This window comes from Calidris pugnax, unplaced genomic scaffold (genome assembly GCF_001431845.1).
Source record: "Calidris pugnax isolate Ruff unplaced genomic scaffold, ASM143184v1 scaffold38, whole genome shotgun sequence".
Classification (NCBI taxonomy): Eukaryota; Metazoa; Chordata; class Aves; order Charadriiformes; family Scolopacidae; genus Calidris; species Calidris pugnax.
In genome coordinates, this window is record NW_015090995.1 from 395893 (window position 1) to 410415 (window position 14523).

The following is a 14523-nucleotide window of genomic DNA, read 5'->3' on the forward strand; positions in this document are numbered from 1 at the left end:
TTCTGACCAAAAGAATCTGGTTGCTTAGGATTGATAATAATAGATGTTGATATGAATTCTAGTCCCAAAATTTCACCTTGTCTTACATTTGGTGATTACAAGAAGCAGTGATTATGCTAAAGGTAGAGAATGCAGCTTTTCCCTTTCCTAACAGAGCTCACTGAAACATAAAAGCATTTTCTAGCAGATCTTAAAAATATGCATAATTGTATAAAAGCAGCAATTGCACTGAACTCTACAGCAGTTTGCACAGAAACAAGAAAGGAAGCATCCATAGGACTTTCCAGGCTTTCAAAAAACTTCAGACTAAATCTTTTTGCGACTTTTGATTTAGCTCTGTTTATGATCCCACCTACTTTTATTGCCTCTAGTGGCACCAGCTCCACCCAAAACAAACAATTGTGAAGGCAACAGAGAAAAATGACAGCTCCATACTATGGATCTATGTATAGAGTAAACCAACGTTAACAACATATGACATCGTATATTCTTACTTATCATTCTGAATTTTCCTTTGTTTATAAATAAGGAATAAATACCAACTGTTACCAGCTAATGGGAAAAACTAGGAATACTACTGTATTCCTTTTTCTCCATATCCACTGCTGATTGTGTGCTTCTGGAGTGTCACCACTTTGTTTCCTAATTTCCTCATCTGTGTAATAGGAATGACAGTATTTACTTTCTTTGAAGAGGATTTGTGAGCATAAGTTAGTAAGTGCTTTGCAGTGCTTCAAAGCTCATTTGACTTTCACTGTCTTTTTAGGTCCTTTAATGGTCATAGTAGAATATTGCAAATACGGAAACCTGTCCAACTATCTAAGAGGAAAACGAGGAGATTTCATTGCATACAAGGTAAAAAAAATGACAGGCTTCTCCTAGTCACAAGGCAGAGAGGTGACAACAACTGACCACAAGATGGATTTTTTCCTGCATTGACGCTGAGACAGTTTGGTATTTATACAGGCACATTATTTTTTCACCACATTTCAATTTTTATGAGCAAGAAAAGGAATTTTTTTTCCCTGCAGGATCTCACTCCCATCCTCTTGTTTTCTAGCACCTACTAAAGAATTAGTTGCAAATACCCCAGCACTCCAGTGCATTTGAAAGAGAGAGATCCTACCCAGCACATGGAGGGCAACAAAGACACAGTGAAAAACTGGTATTAACTGAACTGGGAGAAGGTGAACCCTCCCAAAATACAAACCCAGTTTGGGGATTTTTGTTTCTAGGCCCATCCCCCCAGATACCAAATGCACCTTCCCCCTCCATCATCTGCTCACTCCCATCTTCTGTGCCCTCCCTTCCTCTGTGCCAGCCTGAAAATCTGTGCTGGATGCAGCAAACTCGGTCACCAACATGGTCTGCATTAAAATTAACCATATGGTTTTGGTTTCCAAACGGTCATCTGCATCCACACAAACATTTGTGCTGGCAGAAATTGGCCTAGGATACCAGGGAAGGCACAGGAGGCCAGAAATCTGTGATGGGGAGAGGATGGGACTCCCTTCTCATGGTGAAAACACAGCATGGAAAGGGCTTGGTGATCTAAGTCCTGCCAGAAACTGGAGCCTCCCCAAGATTATTTTCCTGGATGATTCCATTATTATTATTATTGTTATTAGAGCTATTGTGTACAAGCACAAAAGTACATAAGGTACTTTGTGTAAGAGAAGGAGATTTTCCTGGTACAGCCACTCAAAATTTCTTTTCTCACCATTGTTTTCATGAATTGCAGGGACTGGTTACGTCCCGCTCCCCGGGACAGGGTGAGACAGCTGAGTTTCAGTGCACCTCATGCACATACCTTGAGCTGGGATTTTTAACATGGCTTCCTAAGAAAGGAAGAGGTACAGAAGTAAAATATATCTTTGCTCATCTATCAGTCTCACCCAGCCAGTTTCCAGCTAACTTTTATGGTGGAATGTAGCTACCAGTAAATGGGAGGTTCTGTACTAATAACTAGGAAACCAGGTTTTATTGGTTCTGCAATTCAGGGAACATCATGTTCAAACATGTTTTGAGCTCATCTTCAGAGGACACTTTCTCCATATGCCATTCTGTTACATATTTTGAATCCCCAGGCATTGCACCATCCAAAGCTAAATGTCAGTTTTATACCATTTCTAGTCCCAGGAAAACTCAGACCAAGCAGAGAAAAGTCTGGATGAGTCCAACAGTGATTTGACCGAACTGATCAAGAGGCGCCTTGAGAGCGTAGCCAGCACAGGGAGCTCGGCCAGCTCTGGATTTATTGAAGATAAGAGTTACAGTGATTCAGAAGATGATGAAGAAGGTAAAAGAAAACCTACCTCATCCCAGATTTTGTATTGTAAAGATTGCTGTTACTTGGTTAGTGCCACACACACTCACACACTTTATAAGCCCTTACACAGCTTGACTTGTTCCTGAAGTCACAAATTCTTTCTCTTGCCTGTGCCCCACTCCAACTTTCTCACCGAAAGAGATTTGCAATAATGTTTGCATAAAAGAGCTGCTCCTGTTGTGTAAGAGAAGTGTCTGTCCCCCGTCTCATCACTCACTCACTATTAATAGTTTTCCTCACTTTTATCCCCAGAGGTTGGTTTTTCCCTATACCTAAATGACATGATTAATGTTGGAGGAAACTTTTTTAATCATCTGATCTTCTGCCTCTAGGTCAGGGGTTCCTAAACCACAGTTGTAATTCTAGTAGAGAACTCATAACAATACTCAGATGCAGGGCTGGGGTCATCAGCACACAAGTGGCATCGGTGACAGAAAAGCCTGGAGCTGTTGCTGTGGTGTTTCACCGTGTCTGTGATCTCTCCTAGACGCCGAGGATCTCTACAAGCGCCCCCTGACTCTGGAGGATCTGATTTGCTACAGCTTCCAAGTGGCAAAAGGCATGGAGTTTCTCGCCTCCCGAAAAGTGAGCTCATTAAAACGTCAGGGCTGAACTTCTTTCACAGAATCACAAGTATCTGATATGAAGAAATCCAAATATACTTTTGAGCCTGAGTAATCTCCTTTTTGCTCTTATATTAAGTGTTGGAGATGACATTAGCTGTGGTGGTTAAGCAATATGTAGCGCTGACGTAGCTGTGAAGGAATACCCATCATGTTCTTGGCTACAAGGACTGGCATCTGTAACATGAGAGTTTAGATAGAAGGAGTGAATACAGATTGTGAGACAATTCATGGAACTGCCTCATAAATAAACATAGAAAAGGCTTCTCATAAAGAAAGAGCTGCATAGTATGGTCACGAAAAGTACTACTGAAAAATGAAGAGGGAGTATCCAGCTATTTATTTAGCTTGTCAGCAATGTTGGAGACTATCAGCAAAGTTAGCACCTCTTTTGGATACAAAAAAAATATGTTTGTAGCCTGTGGAATGCCTGTTTTTCAAGTAACTTGAATGTAATACGCATAGAAAAGTATGCACAAAACTGAGAGTGTGCACTTACCACACAGTAAAAATCAAAAAAACGACTAATACTTGTCTTCTTCCCCGAGTTATTTTCCCTTTTGCATATGACAGTATGTTTGCAGCAGATTCCCCCACACGTTTCCCTTCTCTAACCTGCTTGCAAAAAAACTTAATTTATCTTTTCCATTTTCAAAGAAGGTCACACACTTTCAACTCTGGCAGTGGCTCGTTGTCTGGGCAGCCTCTCTGATCTTCCTTGTCCTCATTCCTTCCCAGTGCATTCATCGGGATTTGGCAGCAAGGAACATCCTTCTTTCAGAGAACAACGTGGTGAAGATCTGTGACTTCGGACTTGCCAGGGACATTTACAAAGACCCTGACTACGTACGGAAAGGAGACGTAAGTGGAAGAAACTTGAAATGCTAATCTTAAGTATTTTATTCCCCCGAGGCTCGGGCAGATTAGTAACAACAGTTCCAGCAACATGTTGTACCTTTTTGCATTCCTAGGCAAGGCTTCCACTCAAATGGATGGCTCCAGAAGCTATTTTCGACAAAATTTACACAACGCAGAGTGACGTGTGGTCTTTTGGAGTGCTGCTATGGGAAATATTTTCACTAGGTAAGAATGGTTTAAAACCCTTTTTTGCCCCCTAATTTATGGCTCTGTTGCTAAGAAAAGCTTTTAACAAAAGGTGATAATGTGGTGCTGTGTTTCTATTTCAGTTAGTACAAGTGCACAGCGCAGATCAGGGGTAAAATAAAGTCACTGAAGTCACTGAGAACTTCACCCAGCAAAGTATATGAATACAGTGAATATTGGGGAGGAGGGAACAAACAAATATCCAAAACCCTGGATGTAACATTCCTAATAACCGAAAGCCATAGAGCACAGAGATAATGCAAACCTCTGCTGCTCGGGAGTGAAATATTTCTTGGAGAGCAATGAAGAAGTTTCCCTGTCAGACCATTATTTTGCTCCAAGCTGTTCTGCTTCAGGACACCACGCAGCTCAGAGGTTGTGGAGGATCCCATTCCTGTTGACATGGTGGTCAGATGTTGCTAGTGGCAGCCCATGGAACACAAGGGAGTTTGCCCACATGGCATAGTCCAGCTTGATTATCTTCCCCACAAAAATCTAAGATTTTCTAAGAAAAATGTGTTGGCAGCAGCTGCCATCATGTCGATGCGAGCAGCAGCGCTAGACTCTGCGTAAGCCGTTTTGGCAGCCAGCAGGTAGAAAGTATCCTCTTCTGGCCGTATCATTTGCAAAGCCACAACATTTTTGAAAGAGTAGTAATGGTGTTCTTTACGATAGATTTCATTTTACGCTGCTGTTAGAAATCTCAGCCTCCCTGAGATCTGGTTACTGGCCAGCAGATAAAGCCCTGAAATTTAGACAAGCACTTCTTACAGACAGTTGGACTTTGCCGCTCTCAAATTCTCCTTGCGGAGTGGCAAGGTTTGTGTTCCTGAGGGAATTTAGGAATGTCAGCTCTGGCTTTTTAATCAGCATTCGCAGACAAAAGAAAACAAGAAGCATTGTCAGCTTAAGCTGCTGAATTTTAAAGCAAACGCTGTAATCTCCTCCTATCTTTGGGTCACGGATCAGTTGAAATTAATGGTTGGGCTCAAGATGCCAAGTCCAGATCTGAATGCAGAGTCTGGGGCTGTTTCTATCCTAATCTTTAGGGCTTGCTACAAAGATCACACCCTGATTTCAGTCCAAGTCTTTGATTCGGATTTTTTTCTAGTTCGTATCAGATTGAAAAACAGAAAGTTCATACTTAAATGGTTAAAACAAGAGGCGGTTATTGCTTTCTCTGGAATTCAGTCCAACTTATTTAGAGTTTTGTTACTTTGATGTAACACCTCCACGGCTCTGTTAACGGCGTCACCTGCTGTAAGTGCTTTGAAACCCTACAGAAAGACAAAGCTCCAGAAGCAATGCCCCACTTCTAACAGATTGTTCAGGAAGATGTATCAGCATTAACATGCAGAGACACACTCAGGGGAGGAGGCTCTCCACTGAGCATCTCCAAGGAACCAAACGAACTGAATTCTGATGAATGGCAAGGACCACTGCAGAAAGCAAAGGGGTTTCACCATTCCCCGAGGTCCTGAACAGAGTTTAACAGATATGAACTTTGGGTCATTTGGCCTTTAATGCTGGAAACTAATAAAAATTAAAACAGTCGCTGAAATTCATCTCTATTATAACTACTTTTAAAAATAATTTATCTAGTTTCTTTTAATTTTAGATAGCCTCTTTTCTTAATGAAGGTGCTTACTTGGAACAATAGGCTGTCCTCTTCTGAATTCAGAGGAATCTACTAAATTACCCCGAGGGCTGCCATCCGTAGAGCAGCCTCTGCCCTCCTCATGACGTAGATCACAAACTACTTTCTTCAATCCATGGCACAGATTCAAAACCGTCATTTTCTCTAAGAGGGTTTTTCATACAGCTCATCCAGGCATGGCTGCAGTTTGGCACTACTCACATCTGCAGCTCACACGATAAATATTTAATTAAGGATTTGTGTCACTGATTGAACTCTCTTATATAAAAGTTTTACAGATCATTGAGAGCCAGGGGATGGAAGTTATTTGTCGCTGCTATAGGGTATGTTTTGGCTCCCATTTACAAGTGCTGCTTTTTACTGAATCCCACCAACTTAGCACCCTCTAAAAAAAGGAAAAAATACTGATTAGTAAAATGCACAGTTTAGTTTGGACACGGGTCCTTTCAGGGTCAGAAGTTGAATGAAACACAACAGGCTTTCTCCAGAAAGGCTGGCAGACTGGATCCATTTTGGTGATACACAGGGAAATTGGGAGATTTCAGACACTGTTAATTTTCATTTGGGGCTGAGTTTGCATGGAGCTTTGCATTATTTAAATGGGGTCAGGTACCTCATGTCAGGTAATGCCAGCGATGTTTAATGCATCTTGAAATCACTTACATGGCGCATTACAGAATGTCAGCGTCTCCTGGTATTTAAATGTGCACTGCTCAAAAAGCAATCAAAGATAATTATGTAAACAAGCAGTGCCTGGTAGTATAACATCAGCATCTTATTATCCTACTAAAATAAAACCAAGATCAAAAGAGTGCTACCATATCCAGTGCATGCCACATCTTTGAGTGTTTTGGAAGAGATTTCCCCCAAGAAAAATGTCCTGTGTAGACCTTACGCCATATGTTTCAGGCTACGTTGCTCCCAGGCTGTCTCAGCTTCCCAAATCCAAGGTATTAGGCTTATCACAGAGTCCAGATGAAGTACAACAGTGAGCAGAGGTGGAAAAGGGCGAGCTCCTCGCTTTTATGATCTGAGCTGCCTCCAGCTGGTAGAAACCCAGCACCAGTCAAAATATAAACTACCAAAAGATATTGCCATCAAAAATAATTCTTCGTCTTCTCTGTACTTGCTTTCACCAATATATTGCAGTTGATATGATCAATGATATAGTCAAAGAATAATAACTCATACTGTGAGATCAAGTGGAACTCTCCATCCCTCCTCACCCATTCTACCGTGTTGCCATCAAGGTCTCGGTTCCAATCAATGCATTTACAAGATTAATTCTTATCTTCTGGGCTCATGAGCCAGATCCAGCCACTGGTACTCAGCAAACTGAAGGGTTTCTTTTGCACATCAGCGTGGTCAGTGTAAACCAGCCACTCACCAATGCTCATATGATCATAATGACAGACCAAGACAAAACTAGGAAGGAAAAAATCAGATATAGCGCAGAAATGAAGCCCACGACAATTTCCAATCTTCATAAATCCAGGAAACACTCTTAATTCTGTGATCTGATACTTGCACATCAAGACAACTCCCATCTGCTGTGGCTAAGTGTCCCCGAACTTCGAAAGTCACTGGAGTCTGTGTGCTGTGTTGAGATGCCCTCTTAGGAAGTTGCCAGGATCTTTGCTCCCCAGCGTGTAGTTTTGCAGACTGAGCAGTCAGAATCACAGAATAGAATAATTCTGGGGACAGCCATGCTTTGGCACTGTCTTCATTCCTTTTATCCAAAAGATTTCTGCTGTGCTTGTTGTGCCCCCAAGTGCACAGAACATGATGGTGTTCCCAAATGGGGGGAAAGAAAAATAGGCAGGAATGTTATAGACAGTAAATTACATAGAGATTCCTCGAGGGCTGGGTACAGATCCAGATTCCATTCCATCCCCTGTTAAGACTTGATTAAATTTTCTTCCAAGTTCACCATCCAGCCTCTAGGATGCCAAAATGTGAAAGACAAGGGTTGCACTGGGTGTGATGCCTTTGCTAAGAAGAAAGGGAGGAAAGCTTACAGATCTTTTAGGTCTATCTATAATAAGTTCAGTAACCTTTCAAACTTCATAGCGGATATCTCTTAATTTTACCTGGGTTATTCAGATGCCAGAGCATTTTCTCAAGTTATGTATTTGTTCCCCTTATTTATGGTGCATCATAAAGTGCAAGTGTCATACGACAAAGATCACCACCCTGGAAAAGCCTCCACTCATTCATTAGTTGAGGAGAAGAGCCCATTCAATGGGTACATAGATTTATATGAGTCTTGATGCTGAAGATAACCATTTACACAGGGAAGTGGAATAAGTCTCAGATGACTGCTAGGCCAACTTCCAGACTAACAGTTTAGAAACCAGTAAGTAACCAATTGAGTGAGCTGGAATTTTTCTACCACTGACCGACAGGTCATTTAAAGTCTCAAACTTATAAAATTTATTTCTCTTCTGACATATTTTACCTTGGAGTGGTCCTGGCTATATCACAAACACAGAGGAAGCAGCATGATTGAAATCTCTAAAGAGACAGAGTGGGTGTGTGACAGGTTTCCAAACAAAATGTGTATATGGCAAGTGACTACAACCCCTTCTTTGCTCTGGCTTCTTCTGCTGTCAGATGCTGGGTAATCTCAAATGCTCAGCAGAAGTCACTGACACACCTGTAATTCACTGGACTGGGAAATAGAGATTCTGCAGCCTCCTCTTCATTTCTCCCCTCAGGCGCCTCCCCATACCCTGGAGTGCAGATAGACGAGGACTTTTGCCGACGGCTCAAAGAAGGAACCCGGATGAGATCTCCAGAGTACTCGACTCCAGAAATGTAAGAGCACCAGGTTTTGTATTGTGAGATGACACGTCATGTAGGGATTACAAAAGAGATTGTATTTAAGTATGGAAGGAGAAGGAGACCTCATCAGATGACAGCTATGTATTACGCATTTTGTTTTCAGCCAACAGAGTTGGGCATACTTTGGGTGTCCCGATACCACAGACAAATGCTAAAGACAGACCAAATCAACTTGACCTTTGCCAACAACAAGATTAACAGTCTCCCAGTATCAGTTGTAGTTCACGAATCTCAGTTCAGGAAATTACTGTATCTGCCTTGATCATCTTCAGTGACAGAAACTAGACATTTACACCTATGACTTATTTCAGTGGGGCCCAGCAGTCAAATTTTAAGTCAGGTGACAATAAAAGTCCTACAGGCTCAGCTGAGGCAGGAATATAGAAGGAAAAAGTGTCCCACATGGAAACTAGAATAGAATTCCAGCACATGGAGATCTGAACCTGTCTAAATCCAAAACTATCCAAGCAACCACCAAAACAAGCAGCAGCAGAAAGAAACAATTTGGAAGCAAAGCTCCTATCCTTTTCCTTTCTTAATACCTGTATTTTTCTGTAGCTACCAGACAATGCTGGATTGTTGGCACGGAGTACCCACAGAGAGACCGACTTTCACCGAGCTTGTGGAGCGCTTAGGAGACCTTCTTCAAGCCAACGTACAGCAGGTACAGCAATGCAAACATTTCTTCAACCAATGTGGACATATAGATGTGTACGTATGTGACCACATGAATACACACGCACAGGTAATGACTACTGAGCAGTAACATTAGATTTGACTTCATAGCAGAGGTCACAAGGAAAATGGCTACTGGGATGAGTAAAGAAAATGTTAACTATTCAAAGGGGATTATATTTCAAAACTAGATATTTGTCCATCCATAATAAGCAGAAACTTACATTAATTAAAAAAAGGCTCAGTTGTCCCTTAAAGGAACAATAGTGCTTTATCTCACAAACAATTTTAATTGGATTCCAACCTAGTAAACTGCCAGTGGTCGGTCTGAACCTTCTCTCTCATTTTCCCAGCTTATGTTCATCAGTGCTCTTAGGAGCTTTAAAATGATGCCGTTTAAAGCTCAGAAAGTCAATTACATAATTATTAATTTCATAATGGTTAAATCAGTTGTTTTTTTCTCCAGTAGAAACAAGCAGACGGGTTATGTAACTGACAATTTAATTTAAGGAGATACCAAACACTCTGTTTGTAAACAAATTTAGTGAAGCCAAGTTGAAGAGGGCCCAGTTTGCAATATGAAGACCTTGTGAGTTTTATCTTATTACCAAAGTAAATTAAGGAGACATAAAAATTATAAGGGAATAGGGTACTTAACTGCTTCTCAAAATTAAAAAAAAAAAACAAAAAACAAAAAACAAAAAACACCAAAACCAAATCAAGTGAAGGGAAATTTGGACAAATAGTTTTAGGACTTAAAGGAAGAGTCATTTCAGAAGATTACTGCAGAGGCGGAATGACAATGCAGAGGTTATTAAGATGTGCACTGAACGCCATTAAACTTGCAGCACCAATTTCTTGTAAAGACAAGAAATAAAATCCTTTAAGGCTACCGTTTGAAGGACCAGCTCTTCCTAAGCTGTAACTCCTTAAGCTGAACGTAAGCAAAAAGTCTATACACAGGCAATATTCTTTTACCTATTCCAAAATCTGTTGAAGTCCTACCAGCTCTAGGTTGTGTGACTTCATGCCGCTTCTTCCCTTCTCCCAAACATGCAGCTTAAACTTGGATTTAGTTACCAAAGACGCAACTTTTAAACTGGCTTCACATATATTGACACCCTCAATACAACCATCGTGTTGCTGTGCAAAAGAGGGACTTTGAGCAGTCTTGTGACTGCTCTAAAGACCAGTGAAGCAATAGCTGGGGCTGAGATTCCTGGAAGAGAAAACACACTGACTGCAGATGAGTCCTGGAATGTTAGAGACCATTCCCACTCACTCTGTGTCATAGGTTTCCCAAGGTCTACCGTTCTCCTATTATAAAGCTTTGTACACAGTAAATGTTGGATAAAACTATACATTCTAACTTCCACGTGTTGTGAAGAACAACATAATCACTTTAAGAAACATCATAAAGTAAAGCTAAAATAAAGTCTAGTCCTTCCTCAGTGTAAAGCTCTGTGAAATACAATAACCTTTCACACCTGAGAGGCAGCACAAAATGAACTTTACTACCTTTGTGTTCTTTTATGTAATTAATTACATAGGATGGTAAAGACTATATTCCACTGAACATCACCTTGTGTCCTGATGGAGAATCTAATGCCAAAACTTGCCCCGTGGAAGAAAACTTGACCAACGGTGTTAATCGCTGGAGCGCAGTGGAAACTGGGTAAGAAAAAATATATACAGAGGGTGGGTGGGAAAGAAATATTTGATATTTCTGGGTGCTGCTTGTTGTCCTCCCTCAATATGGAGCCAGACAGACAAATTTATCAGAGTATTGTTTATGAGTTACAAGAGATGAGAAAAGAAAACTGGTCCAGGACACTGAGCTGTGTCGGGAAATTTAATTGAGCTACCACGTGGTACAGCATCTTGGCATTTTGGATTTTACACTGACCCCTCAACTTTCTTGGTTTCAGTAACAACAGCAAGAAGCGGCCACTGAGTGTGAAGACATTTGATGAGGTGCCAGTGGAAAAGGAGAAAGTGATGCATGAGGTAAGCGAGGTGATTGCACCCTTCTCCACCGGGTTCACAGATCACTTGTCACCAGCACCAGAAACAGTTATTAGAGCTTTTGAAATCTGTTTGGTAAGAAAAAGCTTTAAATCAAGCAGAAGATTTGGCCCAAGCATCTCACACATAGGTCTGTGTGACAACAAAGAGGGAACTACATTTATCTTAACAAATAATGCAAAGAGAAGCTGATGCATAATTATCCTGGCTTTGATCAGACTAAGGGGCTTTATAGTACATATTTCATTATGGTTTTTCCACCATAAGAAAATGGCAGTTGGTTGAAATGGAGCCTTTTGAAGGAAATATGTCCAAAACACATTCTGGCTGGCTGAGAGGGCCAGTAACCTGGTGGTGGTTGAGGACTTTCAGTTCTGGATAGACAAGACCAAGATTCACACAAAAGGCTCAAACCCTGGATTTTCCTCACCCTAAATGAACACATTTATTGCTAGTTTAATGGCACTGCAGGATGGCAGAGTATTTGAAGGTTTCATTTTCACTCCAGTGGAAAACAAAAGTTTGTTCTGATACAGAATGATGGCTCTGCTTGTTGAGTGCCTCTGAAACGGCAGGTCCCAGGGGTGGAGGGTTGGGGTGGTTTTCTTTCTTTCTTTCTTTTTTTAATTCCTTATAAAAAAAACTCCACCCAATTAATGAATTTCCTCTGTGGTTCAGGTACCCACGGGCTGCAGTGCCATGTGCAGTTCACAGCACTTGCCTCAGTGACAAATCCTGTGCTGCTGAGGAGGGAGCTTTGTAACACAGCAGGGTTTGAAGCAGATTGAAGTTTAGGGGGGAAGCATGAAGTCCTCAGGAAACCTTCCAGCAAAGGACGAGGGCAAGCGTCAGAGGGCTGGGGGCAGCAAGAGGGAAGACAGATGTGTACAGTTTTCTAGAAAGAAGCCAGTCTGTCTCCTCTGCGAGTCGGGGAACAGTCCCTGTGCTCCAGCTGAGAGTCCCTCCTGGCCAACCAGCCGTCCCTCACACCAACTCTCTTGGGAAGGGCCAGCTCTCTGGCTAGAACTTGTCCTGGACTCATTTCACATCCTTGACAAATATTCTCATCTATTTTCTCGTTAGCACAAACTGAGGCCCATTATTCCCTACTATTTTGCCAGATGTAATTTCTGTGCCTTTATCAGTGCATCTTAGGGATTAGAAGGCTTAGAATTTTCTCTGGCTCTGGCATCTTTCCTCTTGCGGGATAAAAATCTCTCCCTGAATCACACAAAGACATTTACTAGAAAGATCTAGTATCAGTATGAGATTACCGCTGCCAGCAGGAGCATTACTTTCCTAAATGCTCCCTGTTCGTGGCATTTTAAAGTAAATCCTTACATGAAGGGGGGGCAAGTTTCAAAAAAGGGTAATGATACATTAACAGATCAGAAATAAATGTGGTATTTCAATGAGGATCTTTTAAAGCAAAATTATGGTGTGATCTACTTTAGGACAAAGTAAATGCACTTGGGTTACTAAAATTATCTTACATATCAAAGCATTAATACTGATTAGGTCATTATTTCAAACAGTTGCCGAGGACCTATGAAAGTGCTCTACCACACCTTCCTGCAATTGTGCTGCTTATCTGTCCTCTCTGGTGATATTGTTTTAACAATTCTTCTGTAAGCAAAATGCAAAGCAGCACTCTGATAAATTGTTTCAAGACCATATATTTTAAAGGGGAAACGGTCGAGATAAAAACCAGTGAGAAAAGCCGGTTTCTACTGAGGTTTTGACGGACCTAATTAATTTAGGATTTTACTTTATACTTTGAAAATAATTTTCTAGACTGATCTTATTAACGACTGATATATTATTAAAGCATTTACAAAAAAGCTTCTGCTTTTCATATATTGTTTGCTGAGATTATATTTTCTGTTTCCAGCAGTTTGGTAAAGAAAGATTGACTAGAGTTTCACTTCCTGTGTTAAAGTATTTTGCTGTCTTGGTTTTTGACAGACAGACATGAAATTTGCCAGCATCACAAAATAGTTCAAATGCAAAAGAATCCCCGCAGAACATTTAATATTTTTTTAATTATTTAAAACAAGGATGCATGTCTGTGAACTTGTGTAGTACTTAGTACAGCAACAGCTTGATCTTAACTGCAACCTTGAGACTCAACTTTAAGTGCAGTGGAATCACAACTTCAACTTTAAAACTAAACAAGACAGTTTTGTTGAGCAGCTCATTAAAAAAAATGCATAACAGAATCGCAGAACCAATCTATAACGTAGAACAATGAGGCTTTTAGGCTATAGATCTTTGCAAAGCACCTGGATTTGCCAAAATGATACTGGACTTCCACTTCCTTAACATTTCAATGTTTCTAATAGTGTATTTTTATAGGTATTTGAGGTATTTTTTCTCTGAGGAGCCTGGCCAGTATTATTGGATATATTCTTTATGAATTTCTGTCTCTTCATATCTCAGATATCCTGCCTAGATGGCATCCGTATGTCATGCTTACTATCAATTTCAAGTTTGAAAATGTCAAATTATTTTTTGATATGTTCATTTTAAGGGGGCTCTTTCAAAATACAGCTCAAAAACTTTATCATCACAAAACCAATGCAAATGTTCTCAGGCTGAGCAGCAGCATTATCAGGAACAGCTGGATAAAAACTGATAACATAGGCCCTGATAAAAGAATATTCTGAAGAACGAGCTTTATTTCATACACCAACTGAACATATTTAAGTGTTAAGCAGTTTACTGAGTAGAACACAGTTGAGAGTTTGGATGCATTTGCTGGAATTAGGTATTCTAACAAGCTCCTTGGCTTTCTTTCTCTTCTGACTTTATTAGTGGTTTAGTCTGACTCTTCTCCACACTCTCCCCGTGGAAGCCATTTCTAATCTAAAAGTGCTCCACACTGTCATGATCATTTAACACTCTGCTGATGTTCTCTTTTGCCACTCAGGAGTCGGACAGTGGGATGGTGTTGACGTCAGACGAGATAAAAAGCCCAAAGAGGCTGGAAATCCGTTCTTGGCCTTATGGGATCATGGCTCTGGCGTAAGTGCTCTTTGATATTTTCTTTTTTCTCAGTTTCCCATTCAGAAAAATGCTTCCAGAATTTGCAATTTTGTTTCTGATTCCCAAAGGAAAATGTTAGACTGACTAAAGAAGTTAGAAGGGGAAGCTACTCTGGATTTCAGTCCTATAACTGAAAGGCCATTCATTAATGTATTTTAAGATCAAGAAATTTATAATGTAAACAGAAATAAATTGAACATAAAACAGAGTTGCAAGTCTCT

The 14523-nt window shown here is 40.6% G+C and overlaps 1 protein-coding gene across 1 annotated transcript in view; it reads left to right on the forward strand.

Moving 5' to 3' along the window:
• LOC106895648 (vascular endothelial growth factor receptor kdr-like) overlaps window positions 1–14523 on the forward strand; it is an 87903-nt gene that overhangs the window by 58926 nt on the left and 14454 nt on the right. Inside the window, exons 18-27 of the mRNA XM_014955194.1 lie at window positions 767–855; window positions 2134–2299; window positions 2817–2914; window positions 3691–3813; window positions 3924–4035; window positions 8431–8530; window positions 9116–9221; window positions 10783–10907; window positions 11161–11239; window positions 14187–14281. Coding sequence (XP_014810680.1) covers window positions 767–855; window positions 2134–2299; window positions 2817–2914; window positions 3691–3813; window positions 3924–4035; window positions 8431–8530; window positions 9116–9221; window positions 10783–10907; window positions 11161–11239; window positions 14187–14281 — 1093 coding nt within the window. The remainder of the gene's footprint in view (window positions 1–766; window positions 856–2133; window positions 2300–2816; window positions 2915–3690; window positions 3814–3923; window positions 4036–8430; window positions 8531–9115; window positions 9222–10782; window positions 10908–11160; window positions 11240–14186; window positions 14282–14523) is intronic.